This window comes from Hypanus sabinus, chromosome 29 (genome assembly GCF_030144855.1).
Source record: "Hypanus sabinus isolate sHypSab1 chromosome 29, sHypSab1.hap1, whole genome shotgun sequence".
NCBI lineage: Eukaryota > Metazoa > Chordata > Chondrichthyes > Myliobatiformes > Dasyatidae > Hypanus > Hypanus sabinus.
Window position 1 is genome coordinate 16,040,163 of NC_082734.1, and position 22,915 is coordinate 16,063,077.

Here is a 22,915-nt window from a genome sequence, read left to right on the forward strand (position 1 = left end):
TGCCATGTTGCAGTTGAACAAAACATTGGTTTGGCCACATTACAGGAACAAAATGGCAGCAATAGAGAGTGCATAAGAGAGTCCTGGAGGGTTATAGCTGTAAGGACAGAATGGATAGGCAGGGCTTATGTTCACACAAGTGTAGGAGCTGAGAGATGATCTTAGATGTTTATAAAATTATGAGGGGCATAGATAGAATAATCAGTTACTGTCTTTTTCCAAGTACAGGAAAATCTAGAACTAGAGTCCATACGTTTGAAGTGAGAGGGGAGAAATCAAGAACGGCAAGTTTTTCCATACAGTGGGTGTTGATTATCTGTAATGAGGTGCCAGAGGAGGTCATGGAGGCAGATACAATTACAACATTTCAAAAGACATTTGGATAGGAAAAGCATAGAGGGATATGTGCTTAATTTGTGAGAGACATTAAATGAGACCCATAAATGAAAGGGGCATCATGTCCATAAGGACTAGATGGGCTAAAGGCCTGTTTCAGTGCTCTACGTTTTTATGATTCTGCACAAGATTGTGAAGGTATAAGATTTTTAAATTCCAAACATAACAGGAGTTTAATATGCACCCTGGGGCAATCCTACTCAAGAGTCATAAACTTGAGAAACATTGTTTCCATAGTTAATTAGCTATTAAACTGTTAACATAGCTTCCATAGTTAATTAGTTAAGACCATAAGATATAGGAGCAGTAGGCCATTCAGTCCATAGAGACTGCTCCACCATTCAATCATGGGCTGATCCAATTCTTCCATTCATCCCTACTCCCCTGCCTTCTCCCCATACCCTTTGATGCCCTGGCTGATCAAAACCCTATCTATCTCTGCCTTAAATGCATCCTATGACTTGGCCTCCATAGCCATTCCTGGCAACAAATTCCACAGATTTACCACCCTCTGACTAAAGTAATTTCGCCACATCTCTGTTCTAAATGGACGACCTTCATTGCTGAAGTTGTGCACTCTTGCCCTAGATTACCCTACCATGGGAAATAACTTTGTCACATCTAATCTGTTCAGGCCTTTTAACATTTGGAATGTTTCTATGAGATCCCCCCTCATTCTCCTGAACTCCAGAGAATACAGCTGCCAGACGTTCCTCATACAGTAACCCTTTCTTCTCTGAACCCTCTCCAATGTCAGTATATCCTTTCTCAAATAAGGAGCCCAAAACTGCACACACCACTCACGAGTGCCTTAAAGAGCCTCAACATCACATCCCTACTTTTATATCCTATACCTCTAGAAATGAATGCCAACACTGCATTCGCACCGACTCAACCTGGAGGTTCACCTTTAGGGTATCCTGCACAAGGACTCCCAAGTCCCTTTACATCTCTGCATTTTGAATTCTCTCCCCTGCTAAATAATAGTCTGCCCGTTTATTTCTTCCACCAAAGTGCTTGACCATACACTTTCCAACATTGTATTTCATTTGCCACTTCTTTGCCCATTCCCCTAAGTCTCTCTGCAGACTCTGTTTCCTCAACACCACCTGCTCCTCCACCCATCTTTTCCGAAGTTCTAAGTCCCTTCGAAAGAGCAACAGAAATAGAAACCATTCAGCCCCTTTCAATTGGTCCACAGTTCATAGAGATGATGGCTGATCCTGCATCTCATTGCCACTTCTCTATATTATATAATTCCCAAGTCTCTGAAATACCCAAAAATATATTGATTTGTATTTTGTACATAATCAACAACTGAGACTCTGTAACTAATTCAGGTAAAGAACTTGCAAAAATTCACAATCCTCTATGTGAAGATCTTCCTTCCTTCCAAATATCTGAATGACCAATTCTTTATTTTGAGATTATGACATTTGGTTCTAAATGCCTGCCTAGGGAAAAGATTGTTTGTGCTTTCACAATGCTTCACCCTGTAAGTTTTAAATATTGGAATGAGATCCTCTCTGATTCCAAACTTTTGAGCTAAGATCCAGTTTGCCTACTCTCTCCTCTTAGCAGAGATCCACCAAGCAGGAATCAGTTTGGCCAATCTCCATTATGTCACCTCTATTATGAAGTATCAAGTTCAAGCTTGTCCTCTGACTGTACATATATACAACCAAATGAAATAATGTTCCTTCACAGCACAACAAAACAAAATATTACCACAAATTAAGTTATTAAATTGTAATTCAAACTGCATGTAGTATGCAGCACAGGTAACAGCCACAGGTAAACAATACAGGAAGCTGCTCGAATGATGGGACCTTAGTGATGGCCAGGTAATCATTAGTCTCACGGCCTGAGAGAAGAAACTGCTAGCTAGACTGTAAGTCCTAGTCCTGATGCTCCTATACTTCCTTCCTGATGGTAGTAGGTCAAAGAGATTGTGGGATGGGTTGTAGGGATCCTCAACAATGCTTCGGGCCCTTTGTAAACTGTGCTCCCAATGAATGTCACAAATGTTGGGGAGGGAGACCTTGTGATGCTCTCAGCAGGTCTCACAATCCAATGCCTTGCAGCTTTCATTTCATACGATGATGCAGCCAAAGAGAACGCTCTCAATAGCACGCTCGTAGGAAGTTATTTGAATGGGGTGGCAAGCTTGCATGCCTCAATCTCCTCAGAAAGTGTAGACACTACTGCGCCTTCTTGAATAATGAGGTCACGTTGTGGGTTCAGGTTAGATCATCCATTATGCACACGTCAAGGAATTCTGTGCTCTTCAGTCTCTCCACAGCAGAGTCATTGATGTGCAATGGAGAAGGTTCGACCTGTGCGTTCCTGAAGTCCATAATCATCCCTTTTATTTTGACAACATTGAGATTCAAGTTGTTGTTCTCACACCAATTGACAAGCCTCTCGGCCTCCTCTATGTTGACTCATCATTGTTGCTGATGAGGCCAATGTTGTATTATCCGTGAACTTGACAAAGCAGCCTGAGCTGGATCTGGCAGTGCAGTTGTGAACAGAAGAGGACTGAGCAGTAAGTCCTGGGGAACACCAGTGCTCAGTGTGATAGAGCTTGAGATGTTGCTGCCAACTTGTGCTGACTGTGGTCTTTCATCAGGAAGTCCAAGAGCCAGTTACAGAGAGGGGTGTTGAAGACAGTTTACCCACCAGCCTCTTGAGGATGATTGTTCTAAATGCCAAACCGAAGTTGATGAAAAACATCAGCAACATTATTTTTTTTTTTAGGTGGGACAGGACAGAGTACAAGCTCGAGGCTACAGCATCCTCAGTGGACTGGTTTGAGAAGCAGGCAAACTGGAAAGGGACCAATGTAGCTGGAAGGTAAGTTTTTTTTATATGATCCATTTCCAGCTGCTCAAAGCACTTCATGATTATTATATCCTTACTATCAGGAAAACCTGACCTATACACGATAATGTAGGTGCAGTTTTATCCAGGCCTTTATGATCGTAGTATGATCTCTATTCTTGTACTCAAATTCTCTTGCAATGAAAGCAAAAGTTTGCCTTCCCAATTGCTAAAGATCCAGTGATCTGTATACAAGGACAATCCAGCTTCCACTGAATACCAACATCCTTCAATTATTCATCATTTACTAGAAAATGTCTGCTTCTACTAAAAGGATAACCCGTTATTCCACATTTTGATTTCATTTACCACACCCTCATTGATTTGCTAAGATTGTCCATATCTCCTAAAATCTCTGTCACGCCCAGCTCTCTATCAGCAGTTTTTCGTAAAACTTTATGGTATTCTTTTCCCTGTAAATGCCTGCAAAAGAGGTAGTATATGGTAATACATACACTCAATGGTCACTTTATTAGATACCTCCTGTGCCTAATTAAAGTGGCCACTGAGTGTATGTGGTCTTCTGCAGCTATAGCACATCCACTTCAAGGTTCAACCTGTTGTGTGTTGTTATAACGTGAGGTTATTTTAAGTTACAGTACTGTCACCTTCCTGTCAGCTTGAACACGTCTGGCCAAACTCCCCTGACCGCTCTCATGAACAAAGTATTTTCACCCACAGAGAAAGCTCACAAAACTCAAAGCAAATTTTACTATCAAATACAGTCCTGAGATTCATTTTCCTATGGGCATACTCAGCAAATCTAAAGAATAGTAACTATAACAGGATCAATGAAAGAGCAACTAGAGTGCAGAAAACAACAAACTGCAAATGCAAATATAAATAGCAATAAATAATGAGAAGATTAAGTAACATGATAAAGAGTCTTTAAAGTGAGGTCAATGATTGTAGGAACATCTCAATGATAGGCAAATGAGTGTAAATGCTGCTCACTGGATATTTTTTGTGTGTCATACTATTCTCTGTACACTGTTGTACATAAAAAACCAAAGAAATCAGCAGTTTCTGAGGCACTTAAACCACGTCTTGTACCAACAATCTTTCCATGGTCAAAGTCACATTACATCACATTTCTTCCCCATTCTGATCTTTGGTCTGAACAACAACTGAACCTCTTGACCGTGTCTGCATCATTTATGCAATGAGTTGCTGCCGCATGATTGGCTGATTGTATATTTGTATAAATGAGCTGCTGTACAGGTGTACCCAATAAAGTGGCCACTGAGTTACATACTTTGATAATACTTCAAACTCTGAACGCATAAGATTTCTTGACACAGTTCTAACATCAAAATGGAAAGATCAGATACGCTGAAATTCGACCTTCAGCTCATTGCTGACTTTCATGTTTTAATCAGTGCTGAAATCAGCCATCCAATATTCGCTGCAGGGCTGAAAGGCTAAATACCACCAATCTATCATTCCTGAAGAACTCCCTGACGTTAGTCCAAGACTTGCCTGCTCACAATTTGAATCTATGCCCATATTCTGCAGCTGCTCTCATCCAAGCACTCATAACTCTGTTTATACTGTCTCCTAGCCAGCATTCAATCCATGGTGACCACATTCTAATCCATCCTGACACATACCTAGCATTCTATAAACACCCTCCGTAACCCAAAGCAAGAAACACCTTCAAATACTTCCCTCCCTTAAAAAGATTTCTCCAGTGTTTCTGGGATTGAAAGGCTTGTCGTCTGAGGAGCGTTTGATGGCTCTGGGCCTCTACTCACTAGAATTCAGAAACCTATCAAATTTGAAAGGCCTTATTAGAGAGCATGTGGAAAGAATGTTTCCTATGGTGAAGCAGTCTAATACCACAGGACACTGCCTCAAAATAGAGGGGCATTCTTTTAGAACGGAGATGAGGAGGATTTCTTTAGCCAGAGAGTGGCAAATCTGTGGAATTCATTGCCACAGGCAGCTGTGGAGACCAAGTCATTGGGTATATTTAAGGTACAGGTTGATAGATTCTTGATTGGTCAGGGCACGTAGGGATACAGGGAGAAGGTAGGAGACTGGGCATGAGAGGGAAAACAGATCAGCCATGATGAAATGGCAGTGTAGAACCGATGGACAATCTCCTGCTCCTATAACTTATCATGGTCTTACAATTCCCCATGTCAGTACTGCTTTCTCCCAACCTGTTTCGCGACCCCTTCATGGGTTTCACTCCTCTCTTAATAATCCAAGTAATACACCAAACTACTGAGCAGTCCACCCACAATTGTGGACTCCAACACAATCTCAACATGGAACACAGCAATACAGCTAGTAGATCTGCTGCCTCAGAGACTCAAGTTCAAACCTGACTTCTGGCACAGTCTATGTGAAGATTGCGCATTTTTCATGTATACATTTCTTTGACATTAAATTCGACCTTTGAACCTTTGATTATATGGGCTTCTTTGAACACTCTGCTTTTCTACCATAGGCCAAGGGGGTGCAGGTTGTTAATTAGTCACAGCTTTTAAAAAATAAAATAAAATTGGTCCCAGTAGAATTGGGAATAGAATTGATAGGAAGGTGGGGAGAACAGATTACAGGAGAAAATGGGGTTGTTCTGAGTACAATAAACTTGATGGGCTGAAAAGTCTCTTCCTTGATCATAAAGCAACACTGATTTAAAATCTGCCCATCACTTACAGCTGTGCTTTCAGCCGCCGAGGATTCAAAGACTAGAAAGTCTCCCTGACTTTAACCTTCTCGAAACTTATGCTTCAACAGTTTTTGGTCACATGCCCAAACACCTCCATTTATGGCTCAATATCCGATAATGCTTCAAGTGTTTTTTTCCATGCTATTTTTAACATGATAAACACAAGCAACAGGTTAGATTGAAATGGTGTCCCAAACAACTTTTAACATCTTACTACTCTTGATATTTTGATACATCCACTTTAATACTTCAAATATTTGAAGTTCTTCTTCAGTGACCCCTCACTCCCCTTCCTGAACTGAGGAGCAAAAATTTCCTAGTTTTCCTAAATTCTCAAGTTAATGGGATTGGATTCTGAATGAGAACTATCCAAAATATGTACTCCAGACCCCTACCCCCTACACACCATTATTCTGATACCAATGTAGTTGCTGTACACTTCCCACTTCAGTTCTGTGTTTTTGCATTAGACAGGACAGGAAAAGAATTAGATAAATGTCCAACTTGCAAAATCAGTAACTACTCACCTCTTGCGCTGATCTGCCAGGGAATTGCTCCTTGTCTGTGCAAACATGTCAAATTCTTCCTCAGTTTTTGGATGGCTGTTTTCCAATGGCTTTGCAATTGCACTCATACTTTCCCCTGTAACACCTAAACATATACACATCAATCAACAAACAGTATAAAACCTGAGACAATGCAACTTGAACAACTCAGTTTCTTGGAACAAACACAGTTGTAAGCGTGTGTGCTGTCTGCAGCTTAACCACCAAGATTGGGAAGTTCTTGCTTCTGGAGTAGAGTTGTTGTATATTAAAAGTTTTCTATTAGTTTTGAAGGGTAGCTCTCCTCCAAAGTTTGCTTGAGGTGAAATACTGCAGCAAGAACAATCAAGTGTTGGGGGAATCACCCAGTCTTATTTGACAATGGCCTACAAAAAGTGGTGAATACAGCCCAATTCATTGCAGGAAAAACCCTCCCCATATTGAGCACAACTCCAAAGAGTGCTGCCACAAGAAAGCAGCCTCCATCATCAAGGACTCCCATTATCCAGGCCATGTTCTCTTCTCAATGCTACAATCAGGAAAGAGTTGCAGGAGCCTTAGGTCCCAAATCACCAGGTTCAAGAACAGTTATGACGCTTCAGCTATCAAGCTTCTGAACCAGTGTGGGTATCTTCACTCACTGTAACAATGAATTGATCACTGAACACAATCTACGGACTCCCTTTCAAGGATTCTACAAATCATGTTCTCAATATTATTTATTTATTATTACTTGTTTATTTTTGTATTTGCAATCTATCAGTTTTGTGTGTAGTTCTCAATAGCAAGGATCAATAAATAGCCATTACTTACTAAGTCCCGCCATCTGAGTCGAGATATTAGATGCAGCAACTGGAGTGACAACAGCAGGGGAGCTTGGTGTAAGATTTATTAAGTTGTCCACATTCTCTGAAACACTGGGCACCTTGAGAGGGAAAAAAGGTGAATTAGCTTAACAGACATTGAATGCTATATCCAAAGCAAACCATTACAAAAATTGTGAACAAATAATATTCTTCATCAAATATACGGAATCCTAGAAATTAAAAAAGAGATGAGGGGGGTGTGGTTATTAGGTAGGAAGATGCACTGTGTTGCGAATTGAATCACGGACAATCAACACAGGTGCACTTCAAGGAAGCACGCGCAGTCCAATGTTCTACTTTCTCTACACTGTGAGGATCAGAGCTGAAACGCCATCTACAGATTTGACGATACTGTTGTTGGCAGTATCTCAGATTGCGACAAGGAGGCATACAGGAGGGAGACAGTTTGCCACTGAGTGGTTGCAACAACAGCTTTGCACTCAACATCAATGTGGACAAAAGAACTGGTTGTGGACTCCAGGAAGGGGAAGTCAGGAGAGCACGTACCAGTTCTCATTGAGAGGTCAGCAGGGGAAAGGGTGGGTGAGCAGCTTCCTCGATATCAACATCGCTGAAGATCTTTTCAGCGCTCAGCATATTGATGCAATTTCAAAATAGTTTTTTTTTTATTTTATTATGTATTGCATTGTACTGCTGCCAAAAAACAATAAATTTCATGACATACTGTATGCCAGTGATATTAAACCTGATTCTGACAGGAAAGCTAGCAGCTATATTTCATTAGGTGTTTGAGAAGATTTTGTATTTCACCAGACTCTAGAATTCTAACTGGTTGCATCACTGTCTGGTATGGAGGCACCAATGGACAGGATCAGAAAGAGCTGCAGAAGGTTGTAAACTCAGTCAGCTCCTCCAAGGGCACTAGCCTCCGAACCACTGAGGACATCTTCAATAGGCAATGCCCCAAAAGGGTGCCATCCATCATTGAGGGAGAAGGTAAAGGAGTCTGAAGACACACACTCAATGTTTCAAGAGCAGCTTCTTCCCCTCTGCTGTCAGATTTCTGAACAGATCATGACACTACCTCACTTTTTGCACCATTTATTTATTATTTCTTATTGTGTATATTAATTTGTTGTACCCGCATTGTACTGATGCCACAAAACAATGCATTTTATGATCTGACTCTGATTCTCTACAAATCTGAAAAGCAAGCAACCATTTTTATTGATTGATTGACTGATTGAGTGCTGCACTGCCCAGCAACCCCCAATTTAACACTAGCCTAATCATGAGATAAGTCACAATGACCAATTAACCGGTACATCTTTGGACTGAGGGGAAGCTGGAGCACCTGGAGGAAACCCGTGTGGTCATGGGGAGGAGATACAAACTTCTTACAGTCAGCTAAGTGTTGTGCTGAACACTTCACTCCCATGCCATTATGCCAGAAGATGTTATGAACTAATTGATCCAAATAGTTTTGAAAATGACGGTGGCTGCACACTCAGGTAGCACACTGACATTTTAACTGGTCAACTTGAACAGTTAGCTCTCGTCACCCATCACAGATCACACGTTTCTACAGAATCTCATCACACATAACAAATCTGTTTTGAATGAAGCATACAAAAACATGAGGAGTCGAGGATCAGGCAGAGGGATCTTTCAACTTGTGGAAGAATACATAACTGCTTAAAAATAAAGCTTCATCCATTAACATTCTTGGACAATAGCAAGTCTTTGAATGTTTAAAATAGAAGTAAATAAAGTCATAGTACGATCATAAGTAGATAGGAACATGGAATTAGGGTTGTAACCAAGTCAGCCTTAATCTATTAAATGGTGAGATGGACTTCAGAGATTTAATGGCTTCCTCCTAAATTTGTATCTAACATCTTTACAGCATAACTACCTTCAGGCCAAGTTACCCTTGGTGCAAGCAACACACGTGCAGTGACTCAACCTGCAGGACTGAACTGCCTCTTTTCCGTATGAATGATACTCACTCGGTTGACAGCCTTCTGTCCAGTTCTGAATCTCTCAAACCTGAAAATAGGAAAGGCAGAATCCATAAAGCTGACTTAAGGCATAAACCATCTAATAAACAATTTATGGGAAGGGGCCACAGGTGTTTTCTCAACCAGTTTTCTTAAAATTGACCAAATAGGGTAACATTGAAAGAGAAATATTGAGAATTTACCATCCTTACAATTTTGTGAAATCGAAAAACACGTGTTAGACTCCTGATCTGCACGAGCAAGCACTAATAATTTAGCACAAAGTTCTTCCAATTTTATGACCCATATTGCATGCCAGATACTTCATGCTTTACGTAAATAAGACTTTGTAACTGTACTTGGATTGTGGAATGGGAAATAAACAAAATATTTTCATTATTTGTTTGTATTATGGTTAGGGTAGGAGGAGAAGTCCCCATTTTATGCTCTTTGAGGAACTGCCAAAGAGCTGGTTAGGGATTTCCCTCTATCTTCAAGGGGGTTTTTATGGAGTAAGTTTTAGGCGCTAACATTGTTACTTCAATACAGAACAACGTGCTGCAGAAAGAGCTCTACAATTGCACTGCATCTGCCCCATCTCTTTGGAGGGCCATAATTTGTCTCACTCATAGCCATACATTTTTTGCCAGTTCCCCACTGAAAACAAGGAATCTGCACCCACTGAACACAAAAAGCACTGCATCTGCCTCGTCACTATATGCATTTCCCATGCACAACACTGAATTGGCAGTTTATTGATTCTCTACTTGGTGAAAGCACATTACAATTTTCAGACAACTCAATCAAACCCACCTCCTCAATCTGCTCCAAGAACGATCCCAAATATTCTACTTACTCCAAATAACTAAAATTGTTAATTTCTTATACCACTGTAATCAAGAAGCCCTGGGCGCTCTTCCAAGTCTTAATTTGCCATTTAGTTAAGTTGCAGACCATTTCCTGTAACAGATATCCACCCACACACCTGAACATGTACAAAGTTTTAAGGACAGAAACAACTGATTGAGGAACATAGGCCAGATCAATACAAAAATGGAATCTGTTTCCTCAGAAGCCATAGGTTCCAACCCTGGAAAATCACACAATCCCAATTTATATTTCAATGTAGCAGATATTTCAAATGAGATATTAAGTCATGGGCCAACCTCAAGTACGTACTAAAGATCCTAATGCATCATTTACAAAAAAAGAGATTAGTCAAGTCTTCTGACTAATTTTTATCCCCCAACCAACATCGCCAATAAAAAGATGATCTAATTATTACAATAATTATTATAATAAAATTATACCACAGAATTCACAGGTATTTGTGTACACTAACTGGCTGCAAATTTCCTGGAAGAAGGACTTCAATAGTTGCTTTAAAGTACTGTGTAACAAAATTGTAGAAGCAAAGTCACTCGTTAGAGAGGATAACTCGATATAGCTGAAAAGGTGCACTGTAAGATACCTATCATATCGAAGGAATATGTTATTGAGATTGTCATTGACGTGCAACAGGTCCTCTGTCACTTGCTCATTGGTCACTCTCGAGATGAGATCCAGAATCCTCTGCTGCATTGCTCGACATGTTCTGTTCAGTTCCTAGTGCAAGAAATGTATAATTATATACAAGAACATTTTATATTTACAAGGCATAAATTATTAATATCAAAGGTAACATTTAAATATTAAACTCTGTATTTCACAAATTCTGATCCCAACCAGAAATCTGGGCTTACTGTTTCAGGAATACCTGTCACCTTTCCAACATTAACAAAATAGTTGACTGTAAATAGTATCATCCTTTACCTAGATTGTGTTGAACCCAACATTACACATTACCTGGGGTCTACAACCCCTCGGTTAGTGGTAAAGGCCCATGGCAGAAAAGAAGTTGGGAACCATAGGCCTTTATTCAGTCTTATAGTTTTTTTATATTCTGTGGATTTTGCCCGATCTTTCTTGTTTTCTTTTTGTGTGGGGATGGGCCTTTTGGGGGTCGATGTGCCTTTTCCATTTGGGTTTATTATTTTGTGCAGGGAGGGGGATTTGGGGTTCTCTGTGCTGGTTCCATTTTATTCTTTTTTTTGTGCAGGATGAGGGATCTGGGTTTGATGTGCCTGTTCCAGTTTTGTTCGATTTTTTTGTGCGGGGATTGGGGATTTGTGGGATTGATGATTACACCACCTTTCTTTTCTCTGAGAAGAAGAATTGTATATTTTAATATTGTATACTTTAATAAATGAAGCTTTGAACCCTGATTTAGATGCAACTTTGATTGTCCTCCTCCTCACTCAAGTTAACAAGGCAGAAGAATCGAACCCAAGAATCGGCTAGTCTATTTGGCTGAACTGTGTTCTCAATAAACCTAGAGTGCCATTGGGGAATGCCTCATTTTTCTTTTGAATAGTGCTCAGTAAGCAAGATACAGAGTGGTGGGGTGAAGAAAAGGGTGGGTAAGAAAGGAAAATGGAGCCGAGTGCTTCAGTATTTTCAGTGTTAGTTTCCAGTCAAGTGTTCCTCCAAGCTTTAATTAATCACAGGTCCAGAACGTGAATGGGGTGTGAAAACCCAATCTTAAATGTAAAAACTCAGTAACACAATAACTTAAACTGATGCAAAAAGTCTCACACTGGACATTACAGTCTGGACATTTGTAAAGTAGCTTAAAGTTTATGGTTTAAACTACCAATGATTAAAAAGTGATAAGAGTAAATGAAATTCTGAAGCCAAAGTATCAAGGATGGATGACAGAAATATTCAATTACCTGAAATTTTGTGGAACTAAGAAAGAGGGCAATAAAGAGAAAAGGTGAGGACCTTGTTGTGGTTTGGAGGCTTGCGTGCCTCAATGACATGAAGAGCTATGTTGTCTGGAGTCGGGGCTTTATGCTTTGGCTCTTGGTAGGGTCACCCATGCCAAACAGGTCAATGGTAGTGGTCCACCAATCCTCCAGGTTCGGAGGTTCAGCTCAGGGATAACAACCCTGACTGGTCAAAAAGATTGTAACGGAAACAGTAATAAAGAATTCTTCTACATCTGTGAGACTGAGAACCCTGAACAACTTTAGGCACAATAAAAAAGATGGCCAAGAACAGGCAGAGGTAGAGGAACTACACTGCTACCCGAAACACCAACAGCTTAACAGGCAGTAAAAGAGAGAAAAGGTAAAATTAATTGGACAAAGTTTAAGAGGCATGGGCTGGGGTGTCATTGCTAGTTGACAAAGAGATAAAGTACATAAACTTTGCAACTGGCCAAAGATTTATTTCACCATCCTTGCACCTGGCCCCACACCATTTCATTTCAATTAACAGATAAACAAACTGGGCATATGAATTTTGATAGCCATAACCTAACTGAGTGGCATTACAAAAGCAAGATGCTGAATGGCCTATTTTAATTTCAGATTACTGTTTCACCTGTAGTAGCTCAAGGTCAGAGGGATCTTCTTGACCTGGGACCATCTCAGTCAGCATTTCAGACATCACTTTGACATTACCATTAACAATATCCAGTTCACTCCGCAGTTTTGCGACCTGGAAAACAGAAAGCATTTAAAATTCAAGGCCAATGAACCAGACATTGACTGCCATAGAGTCAGAGTTGTATCGCACAGAAACAGACCTTTGGCCCAACCTGTCCATGCCAATAAAGATGTATTCCAGAGTTAGTCCATTGGCTTTATTTGGTCCATATCCCTCTAAACTAGGAGTTTCCAACCTTTTTTATGCCATGGACTCATACCATTAACCAAGGGGCCCACGCACCCCAGATTAGGAACCCCTGCACTAAATCTTTCCCATCCATGTACCTGGCCAAATGTCTTTCAGATGTTGTTACTTAACTAGCTCTACCATTTCCTCTGAAAGCTTATTCCATATATTCACTGCACTCTATGGAAAACTTGCCTCTTTTTCCCTTTTAAAATAATTTCCCTCTCACACTAAATTTATGCCTTCTGTTTTAGACTCCCCTATCCTGAGATAAAAATCATGACATCCATATTAATCAGAATCAGGTTTAATATCACTGGGATATGTCACGGAATTTGTTGTTAAGCAGCAGTACATTGCAATGCACTATTCAGGATATTTACAAAGACAGGTGTGTTAAAAGGATCATTGGGGGCCCGAGTCACCCCAACCACAAACTGTTCCAGCTGCTACCTTCTGGGAAGCGGTACCGCAGCATAAAAGCCAGGACCAACAAGCTCCGGGACAGCTTCTTCCACCAGGCCATCAGACAGATTAATTCATGCTGATACAATTGTATTTCTATGTCATATTGTTATATGTTATTCTGTTGTACATACTATATATTTTAAATTACTATAAATTGCACTTTTAGACAGAGACTTAACGTAAAGATTTTTACTCCTCATGCATAAAAAGGATGCAAGTAATAAAGTCAAATCAGTAATAATAAAATCTGTAAATTATGGTGTATATATAAACAATTGACATTTTGAGCCGAGAGAAGGGTCTTGACTCAAAACATCAATTGTTTAGTTATTTGCATAGATGCTGCCTGACTTGCTGTGTTCTTCCAGCATTTTGTGTGTGTTGCTAAGTATTAGTATTATCCAGGTGAGCCAAGGCCATTGAGATTGCAACCACTGTAGGCCTATTGTGGCGACAGGCAAATTGCAGTGGGTCCAGGACCATGCCAAGGCAGAAGTTGACTCTAGCCATAACCTACCTCTCTAATCACATCATTACTGTAGATCAACCTGCTCTTCTTCAGCACTGGTATGATTGTTGCCTTTTTAAAACAGGTGGGAACTTCCGATTATAGCAATGGAAGATTGAAAATGTCTTTGAATACACCCGCCAGTTGGTTGGCATTGGTTTTCACAGCCCAAACCACTGGGGGCCTGTTGCTTTGCAAGGGTTCGCCCACTTGAAAGGCGTTCTGACGTTGGCCTCTGAGAGAGACCACTGGGTTACTGTGTGCTGTAGGGATCCTCGTAGCTGTAGTTTTATTCTCCCTTTCAAAGCATACATAAAAGGTGTTGAGTTCATTTGGGAGTAAAGCATCACTACCATTCACGATGTTGGGTTTCATTTAGTAGGAAGTAATGGCCTGCAAACCCTGCCAGAGTTGCTGCGTATCCAATTTTGTCTTTAACTTCAATGGAACTGTTCTTCTGCTCTTAAGATATAGCCCTCAGTAAGTCATACCTGACCTTTTTATATCATCCTGGATCACCAGTCTTGAATGTCACAAATCTAGTGCTCCAGCAGACTACAAATCTCCTGGTTTATCAACGGCTTTTGATTCAGGTACGTACAGTATGTTCTTGTAGGCACACACTCATCCACACTGGTTTTAATGGTGTCAGTGACAACTGTGGCATACTCATTCATATTCAAAGATGAATCGCTGAATATAATCCAATCCACTGACTCAAAACAGTCCTGTAAGCGCTCCTGCTTCTCCCCTGTCCATACCTTCTTGATCTTCTCTACCGGTGCTGCAGTCTTCAGTCTCTGCCTATACTCAGGGAGTAGAAGTACAACCAGGTGATCAGACTTTCTCAAGCCAACTACTCTCATAGACAATGAAATCTTCCAGAGGTAACCAAATCAAATAGGACTGCTACTTAAAACCATGTTCACTATCTTTGAATAATCTCTGCCTCGCTAAAAGCAGGTCAACTCTTTTATTCTAACTTTTTCCCAACAATTTCCTTAAACACACCAACATGTAATTACTAAGCTTGTCCTTCTCAAATACAGGTTTTACATTTACGGCCCTCCAGTTATCTTGCACCTCAGCTATGCATGAAAATTTGTATTGGAGAAATTATTGGAAATAGAAAGTAATAGATTCTAAGAACCAAGGTTTGAAGGAGGGAACAATGGATATGTATTAATTTAATTTTCCAAAATTCTATGGTTTACTTCTCCAAATGTTTCTACATTATTTAAAGAAAGGGACAGGAAAAAAAGGTAAAAATAAATTATTAAAAACTAGAGCCTATTATTAAGGAAGTGGTAAACAGGCATTTGAAAAATAGTAACAGGATTGGAAAGAGTCAAAACTATGTAGGAAAGAGAAAATGTATGACAGCTAATAATTATGACATTTATTATGCATGACAGTTTTTTTTTGAAGTGGTACCCAGCAGAAAAATTAAGGACAAGCCAGTTGATGTGACGTAGTGGGAGTTTCAGAAGTTCTTCAGTGAGGTTATTAAACACAATTAGAGAGTACAAGATTGAGAGTAATACCAATATGAATTTGACATTAACAGAAGGAATAGGTGTCTTTTTCAGGCTGAGAGGATGTCAATAACTGACGTGCAACTGCTCACAATCTAAATCGATGATTTGGATAAGGGGATCAAATGTAAAATATTCAAGTTTGCTGATGAAACAAAACAGGGTGGCAGAGCGAACTGTAAGGAGCATCAACGTGTTTTCAGTAAATGGTGAGGATATCCACTCAGCAGCCATTTAATTAGGTACAGGCAACACGAATGATGCTGGAAATAAATAAAAACACAAAATGCTGGCAGAACTCAGCAGTCGTCACTACCTCCTCCCATAGAAGCTGTCTGGCCTGCTGAGTTCTGCCAGCATTTTGTGTTTTTAATTAGGTACAGGAGTGGGCCTCAGTGTGGTCTTCTGCTGTTGTAGCCCATCCACTTCAAGGTTCAACATGTGTGTTCAGAGAAGCACTTCTGCACACCACTGTTGTAACACATGATTTTTTGAGTTAGTTGCCTTCCTGTCAGCTTGAACCAGTCTGGCCATTCTCTTCTGACCTCTCTCAGTAACAAGGTGTTTTCACCCACAAAACTGCTGCTTACTGGATGATTTGTTTTTTTGCGTCAGTCTCTGTAAGCCCTAGAGACTGTTGTGCATGAAAATCCCAAGAGATCAGCAGTTTCTGAGACACTCAAGCCACCCCATCTAGCACTAACAATCATTCCACAGTCAAAGTCACTTAAATCACAGTTATTCCCCATTCTGATGTTTGGGCTGAACTGAACTTTTGACCATGGCCACATGCTTTTATGCATTGAGTGGCTGCTGATTAGATACGTGCATTAACAAGCAGGCAAACAGGTGTAACTGATAAAGTAGCCACTCAGTGTATATAGCAAATTTAATAAAACGTGGGGGGGGGGGGGAAAACACAGCATTTTCATTCATCTTAATGGGGAAAAAAAGTTTTTTTTGAAGGTGGCAAGAGTCTGGAAGTTACTGGTTTTCAGAGGGAGCTGGAACATCTGTACACAAATTAATTACAATTAATTTTCAGGAACAGCAGGCAATCAGAAAGGCAGATACAAGAGCAGAAACATCTTGCTCCAATTATATAGGACTCTGGTTTGACCGCAGCTAGAATTCTGTGGTATTAAAAAGCACAAAATGCAGGTCAAGCAGATTCTGGGTCACTTCATCAAAAGTTGAAACATTAACTCCGTCTCTCTCAAACAAGAGAAAATCTGTAGATGGTGGAAATCCAAGCAACACACACAAAACGCTGGAGGAACTCAGCAGGCCGGGCAGCATCTGTAGAAAAGAGTAAATAGTTGCTGTTTTGGGCCAAGACCCTTCATCAGGACTAATGAAGGGTCCTGATGAAGAATCTCAGCCCAAAATGTCGTTCACACTTTTCCATCAATGCTGCCTGGCCTGCAGAACTCTTTCTGTTCTTTTTGCAGATGCCACAAGACTTTCTAGCTTTTTCTTTCTTTAAACTTTGCATTATTAAGTCCTGCAATTTCGTTAATTTCATTTATTCTAGACTTCTTTATGCAGGTTTGGTTTTACTACCTGAAAGGATAGACTTGTGATAGAACTTCGATGTTTCCTGGGATAATGATTTTACCACATGAAGAGGGATAAAACGGAGTGACCTATAGCCTTCAGTTTGGGAGAACAAGGAGTGATCTTACTGAAACATACAACTTTCTTGCAGGTCTACCGGGGAGGTGAAAAATTGATGTTAACTCCTGTAGTGTTTGGATCTATTTCTTTTAGAGCAATGACTCCCCTTAGCACTAATTATTAACTGATAACTCACGCATGAACGTTGATTTGTTGCTGACTCTGCAAAGTGAATATACAAGTTAACCACCTCTGAATGCGTGCTTTTATTTATCTGATTATGTAGTTGTACAGACACAACAACTCCCAACTGAGATACCAGGAAATCTGGAAACAAGGGGGTGGGGTGGGTGGACAGGCTGCCAACAGTTGAGTCATACAGCCTCATAGTAAGGGTCTGGCTATTTAACACCAAGACGAAGGGTAGTGAATCTATCTAAGATGTCTGGGTAGACTGTCTTGAATATGTTCCATAATTTTCAAGAGACTGAGATGTTTAAGGGATTTTGTCATTAGTCAAGTGAAGTCACTTTTATTGTCATTTCGACCATAACTGCTGGTACAGTACATAGCAAAAATTAGACGTTTTTTCAGGACCATGGTGTTACATGACACAGTACAAAAACTAGACTGAACTACTTAAAAAGCAACACAGAAAAGAAAAAACTACACTAGGTAGGGTAGGAAAACCACAGAGGCAAAAGATCCACCATAACGTTATTAAATTCTGGAGCAAAGAGGAGGAGCTGAACAGCCATTTCTTCCTTCTAACAACCTACTCTTGCCAATGGAAGTAGCAGTTGTCATTGTAATCATTGAATTAATGCGGTCGCTACTGAAAAAATGAGCAGGAAGACTGAAGTGGAGAAACTGAAATGCTGAGGAGTTCTTTGACAGGATTCAGCGATACACTCTTTCACTGCTCTCCCCCATGATCTCTGCGGCCCTCTTACTCTTTGCATCTATCACCTACCACCCTGTAATTCTGCCTCCCCTCCCCCACCTTCTTGCTCTGACTTGTCATCTTTTTTTCCAGTCCTGATGAAGGGTCTCGGCCCGAAACGTCAACTGTTTACCCTTTTGCATTGATGCTGCCTGACCTACTGAGTTCCTCCAGCATTTTGTGTGTGTTGAAAGCATGTCGAAGAGTTCATTTGGCAGAGACCAGATGTGGGGGAACAAAACCATGGAGAAAATGCTGCACTTCCAGGGCAGGGGTTCCCAACCATTTTTTATGCCATGGACCAATACCATTAAGTAAGGGGTCCATGGACCCCAGGTTGGGAACCCCTGCTCTGGGGAAGTTCAAGTGTGGGTATTTTGTGCAGGGCAACTTTTGACTAGAAGAATTCATATGACTGAGGCTAGCAACAGAGAGACAGAAAGAAAGGTGGGAGAAAGGGGGCTGAGATCCAACAGTCAGTGGCCATGACGGGGCCTCATGGTGAGATGGAAATGACAAGCCAGAAATACATGGCCCAACTGCAATCTGGAGTCATGGGAGTTGGCTGGCCAAATATTGGGCCCTTTTAGGGGAGGGGATGAATGCTGTGCATGAAGGGAGATGTTAGAAAGAGACATCCGTGGCTGCAGTGGTTGATCTTGTGGTGGTGGCTTGGGAGCGGAGATTAACATTGCAAACTGTGTGAGCGAGGTCACAGCCTGGAAAATAAAACTGGTGGAAATGGATAGATGCACAGGTAATGACTTTGTGTGGTGGATATCTGATGCAGAAATCTCATCAGATGCCTGTTTGTTGGGTTGAATCTCTTCATTAACAATCAAATTTCTGGAATGATGAAATCCAACCCAAAAATTGTCACAATCAATTATACTCCTTGGTAAAGCAGTCAACATAATTAAAGAGCCTAGCACCCACACACACTCTCTTTCTCCTCCCTCCCAATGGAGAGAAGATAAAGAAACCAGAATGCACATACCACAAGACAGCTTCTGTCCCACTGTTATAATGGTTCCCTTGCATGATTAGATGGGCTCGACCTCACAAACTACCTCATCATGACCCTGCACCTTATTGTCAGTCTGTACTTTCCCTAAAACTGTAACATTTTAGTCTATATTTATCATTACTTATCCCTTGTAGAACCTCAGCATACTGATTTAAAGAAATGATCCATCCTGCATGGATGGCATGCAAAACAGAAGTTTTTTCTACTGTACCTTGGTGCATGTAACAACTAACATGCCAATTTACCAACTGTTGACTTACAACACAGGAGATTATTCAGCCCAGAAGGTCTGCTCTCAGAGCAAACCCAGCAGCCCTATCTCCCCAAAATCAATTCTGCCTCATACGCTCATCAGCACGCTTCCAACTTTTTTTAAAAAAATCACACATCTACACTTAGGGCTAACCTAAGTAGCAAATTAACCAACTATATCTTTAGGATGTCCTCCAAGAGGACTCCAACCTTGTTGTGGTTTAGAGGCTTGTGTGTCTCAATGACCCGGAGAGCATTGTTGGCTGGAGTCAGGGCTTTATGCTTTAGCCCTTGACCCGTGCCAAACAGGTCAAAGGCTAAGAGTGGTCCAACAGTCCTCCAGGTTTGGGGTTCAGTTCAGGGCTAACAACCCTGACTGGTAAAACAAAAAAGCAATGAAGAATCCTTCTACGTCCGAGTGTGACGGTATTCCTGAGTCTCCTCCACAACTTGCGTGACTGACAGTAGTGAAAACCAAGCTACTGGGCAATGAAGGAAACCCTGAACCCTGCCAGAGATGGAGGACCTTCACTGCTGCCCTAAACGCCAGTGGCATAACAGGCAGTAGAGATATCTTTAGAATGTAGGAAGGAACCAGAGCACCTAAGGGAAACCCATGTGGACGCAGGAAGAATGCACAAAGTCCACACAGAGAGCAAGAGAGTGCAGGATCAAATGCAAGTCGTTGGATCTGCAAGGCAGCAATACCATCTAATCATGTTCCGTTCTGGGACAACAGGGGCAAGACATGTAGCCATGAAGTATACAGCATTGCATTTTACCTGCTCAAGGGAAGGAGTAATTGCACCTTCAGTTGATGCTACCGGAATGGGTTGTTCAGAGACAGGGAACACTGCTGACTGTGCCTGTGCTGGAACTGAATTCTGTGACACTGCTGGGTCCACTTCAGGAATAGTCTGAAAAACAAAATAAAAGCATTTGTAATGAGAAGGACCGCAAACAGGTAATACGAAGATACCATCATTAACCATCAGAAGTAGCTGCACAACAGAATGAAATGACAGGTATAACAAACTTAACTTGAAGTTGTCACTTTGCGTCAATAGATTCCAAAGGTTTTGGAAGATTATTTAACAAGTTCAATCACTAAATTAATTCATCAGTATCAGGTAAAAAAAATATATTGTTAGCTTGCATCCTTAATCTGCATTGCCAATCAGTCAGGCAACACAGTGAGCCTATCAAGCACCTGTACTGCAGACGTGGAGAGAAAGAAACTACATTTTCCTCATGAGTGGAAGGAAAGAGGGTTTGAAATGATGCAGGAGAGAATCTTGCTAAAATACTTGCTTCCATTCATGGGCAGGTGGAAGCTCATTGTTATGAGAACTGTCAGCACTCACTGTTGAGTTTCAACAATGTGAAGAATGTTGAGCCAGATAAGATGTTCACAGATCTGCAATTCAGAATAGAATTAGCACTTTCAAAAGATAAAAACTTAACAGTTAACTTCTTTTGTATTAACAAGGGATGTAATTACAATTAAGAATACTTCTGCACTGTTCCAAAAGGAAAAAATTCACTAGTCAATGTCTTTGGAGTCTCAGCATGGTAATCTAAAAGCCTAGAAATAAAATTCTACTGGCATTTTGGTCTGAAGTCATCACCTGTAACAGATGGCTCTACAGCAAGGTTTCTCAACTTGGAGTCCACAGATCCCTCAGTTAATGGTAAGGGTCCAAGGCATTTAAAAGGTTGTGAACCCCTGCTCTACAGTGTCACACCCATCTGCTGGCTCTTACTGCCCTCTGAAGTGGCCTGAAGAACCACTCAGTTTTTGCAAGTCTGGTTGATCGCTGAGCTTGGCAAAATGCTTGCAGACATTTTGGCTCCAATCGAGAAGCAATCTTAAGAGCACACCCTCAAATACGCACTGACTGGAGCTGAAACGCCTGCCGAGCTCTGCAATCAACCAAACTTCCAAACAGCCAACCCGAGCTACCAATATTCCACAACATTTCAAGCAACTCAGATTTTTCCATATATAGCCTTATTGAATGGCAGTGCAGACTCAATGCGCCAGATGACCTACTCTTGCTTCTAACTGAACACAAGTGACAGAACACACAGATCCTAGGCCTACATTTTGGGCTGAGACCCTTCATCCGTCCTGAATAATTAAGCCCCCAGGTCCGGACAGGGTACAGGCGGGATATCCCGGGGTTACTACGGGAAGAGAAGGAAGATTGCTGTGCTTTTGATGATGATCTTTACATCCTCACTAGCCATAGGAGTAGTACCAAGTGATTGGAGGATGGCAAAAGTTATTCCTTTGTTCAAAAAAGGTAACAGGGATAATCTTGGGAATTACAGACCAGTCTTAAATCATGGCAAACTACTGGAGAGAATTCTTAGAGACAGTATTTACAAGCATTTGGAGATGCATTGTCTCATTAGGGATAGTCAGCATGGTTCTGTGAGGGCAGGCCAAGCCTCAAGGGTCTGATTAAATTCGAGGAAGTGACAAAACAAGTTAATGAAGGTGGAGCAGTGAATGTGGGATGTATGGATTTTAGTAAGGTGTTCAACAAGGTTCTTCACAGTCTGCTCATTCAGAAAGTCAGAAGGCAAGGGATCCAGGGAAACCTGGCTGCATAGATTCAGAATTGGCTTGTCCAGAGGGTAGAGGATGATTGTAGAGTGTATTCTACCTGAAGATCCATGACCAGTGGTGTTCCACTGGCATCTGTTCTGGGACTCCAGCTCTTCGTGGTTTTTAAAAGTGACTTGGATGAAGAAGTAGAATAGTGGGTTAGTAAGTGAGCAGATGACACAAAAGTTGATGGTGTTGTGGATAGAGTAGAAGGTTGTCATTGGTAGAATCCAAAGCTGAGCTAGGAATTAGCAGATGGAGTTCAATCCAGAAAAGTGGGTTATGGAGGGTTACGTGCCATGGACTAGAAAGGTGAATTCTCAAAACTGATACCAAAAGATCTGTGTAAATTTTAAAAACAATTCCTTATTTTTTAAAGAGGTTGATTGCGCTATTCTTCAGACTTTCTCAACACTTTGGCAGGTAGGAACGTCTCAACTTTCCGACTATTCTACATTGAGTATACAAACTGGAACATTCCTTGTTTCCGCAGAGGTGTTCCACAATAAGGTGCAAACCCTCTGTAAAAGAATCCACGGCACACAAACTATCACAAAACAATTGAGATTGATATATTTAGAAATCTGAGAAACATCATAAACACCAAGTAATTTGTTCAAGACTATTACAACATTTGATAACTGTTGAAAAATTCCTTTTGAATTGTAAAATCAGATAGAACAACACTGTCTCACCACACCTGTATTTCCTGTTTTAGCCAAAGGTTTGAAAAACCACTGGATGTGCCCTCTGCTGGCAATTCATGGAATAACCCAGAGGTTTCCACAACTTCACTCCAGTACCAAAAGTTCGAAGTACTACCCTCAGATTCATTTTCTTGTAGGCATTCACAGTAGAATACAATAGAATCAATGGAAAAACAACACACAAAGACTGACA

The 22,915-nt window shown here is 40.9% G+C and overlaps 1 protein-coding gene across 3 annotated transcripts in view; it reads right to left on the reverse strand.

Annotated features, from left to right (window-relative positions):
• The window catches only part of tom1 (target of myb1 membrane trafficking protein), a 105,488-nt gene that overhangs the window by 28,081 nt on the left and 54,492 nt on the right, over positions 1-22,915 (reverse strand). For all 3 annotated transcript variants that reach the window (XM_059953761.1, XM_059953760.1, XM_059953762.1), the window contains 6 exons: positions 20,184-20,318; positions 12,758-12,874; positions 10,803-10,936; positions 9,341-9,380; positions 7,318-7,429; positions 6,487-6,610 (listed from right to left, as the gene is read on the reverse strand). In XM_059953761.1, the coding sequence (XP_059809744.1) occupies positions 6,487-6,610; positions 7,318-7,429; positions 9,341-9,380; positions 10,803-10,936; positions 12,758-12,874; positions 20,184-20,318 (662 nt within the window). The remainder of the gene's footprint in view (positions 1-6,486; positions 6,611-7,317; positions 7,430-9,340; positions 9,381-10,802; positions 10,937-12,757; positions 12,875-20,183; positions 20,319-22,915) is intronic.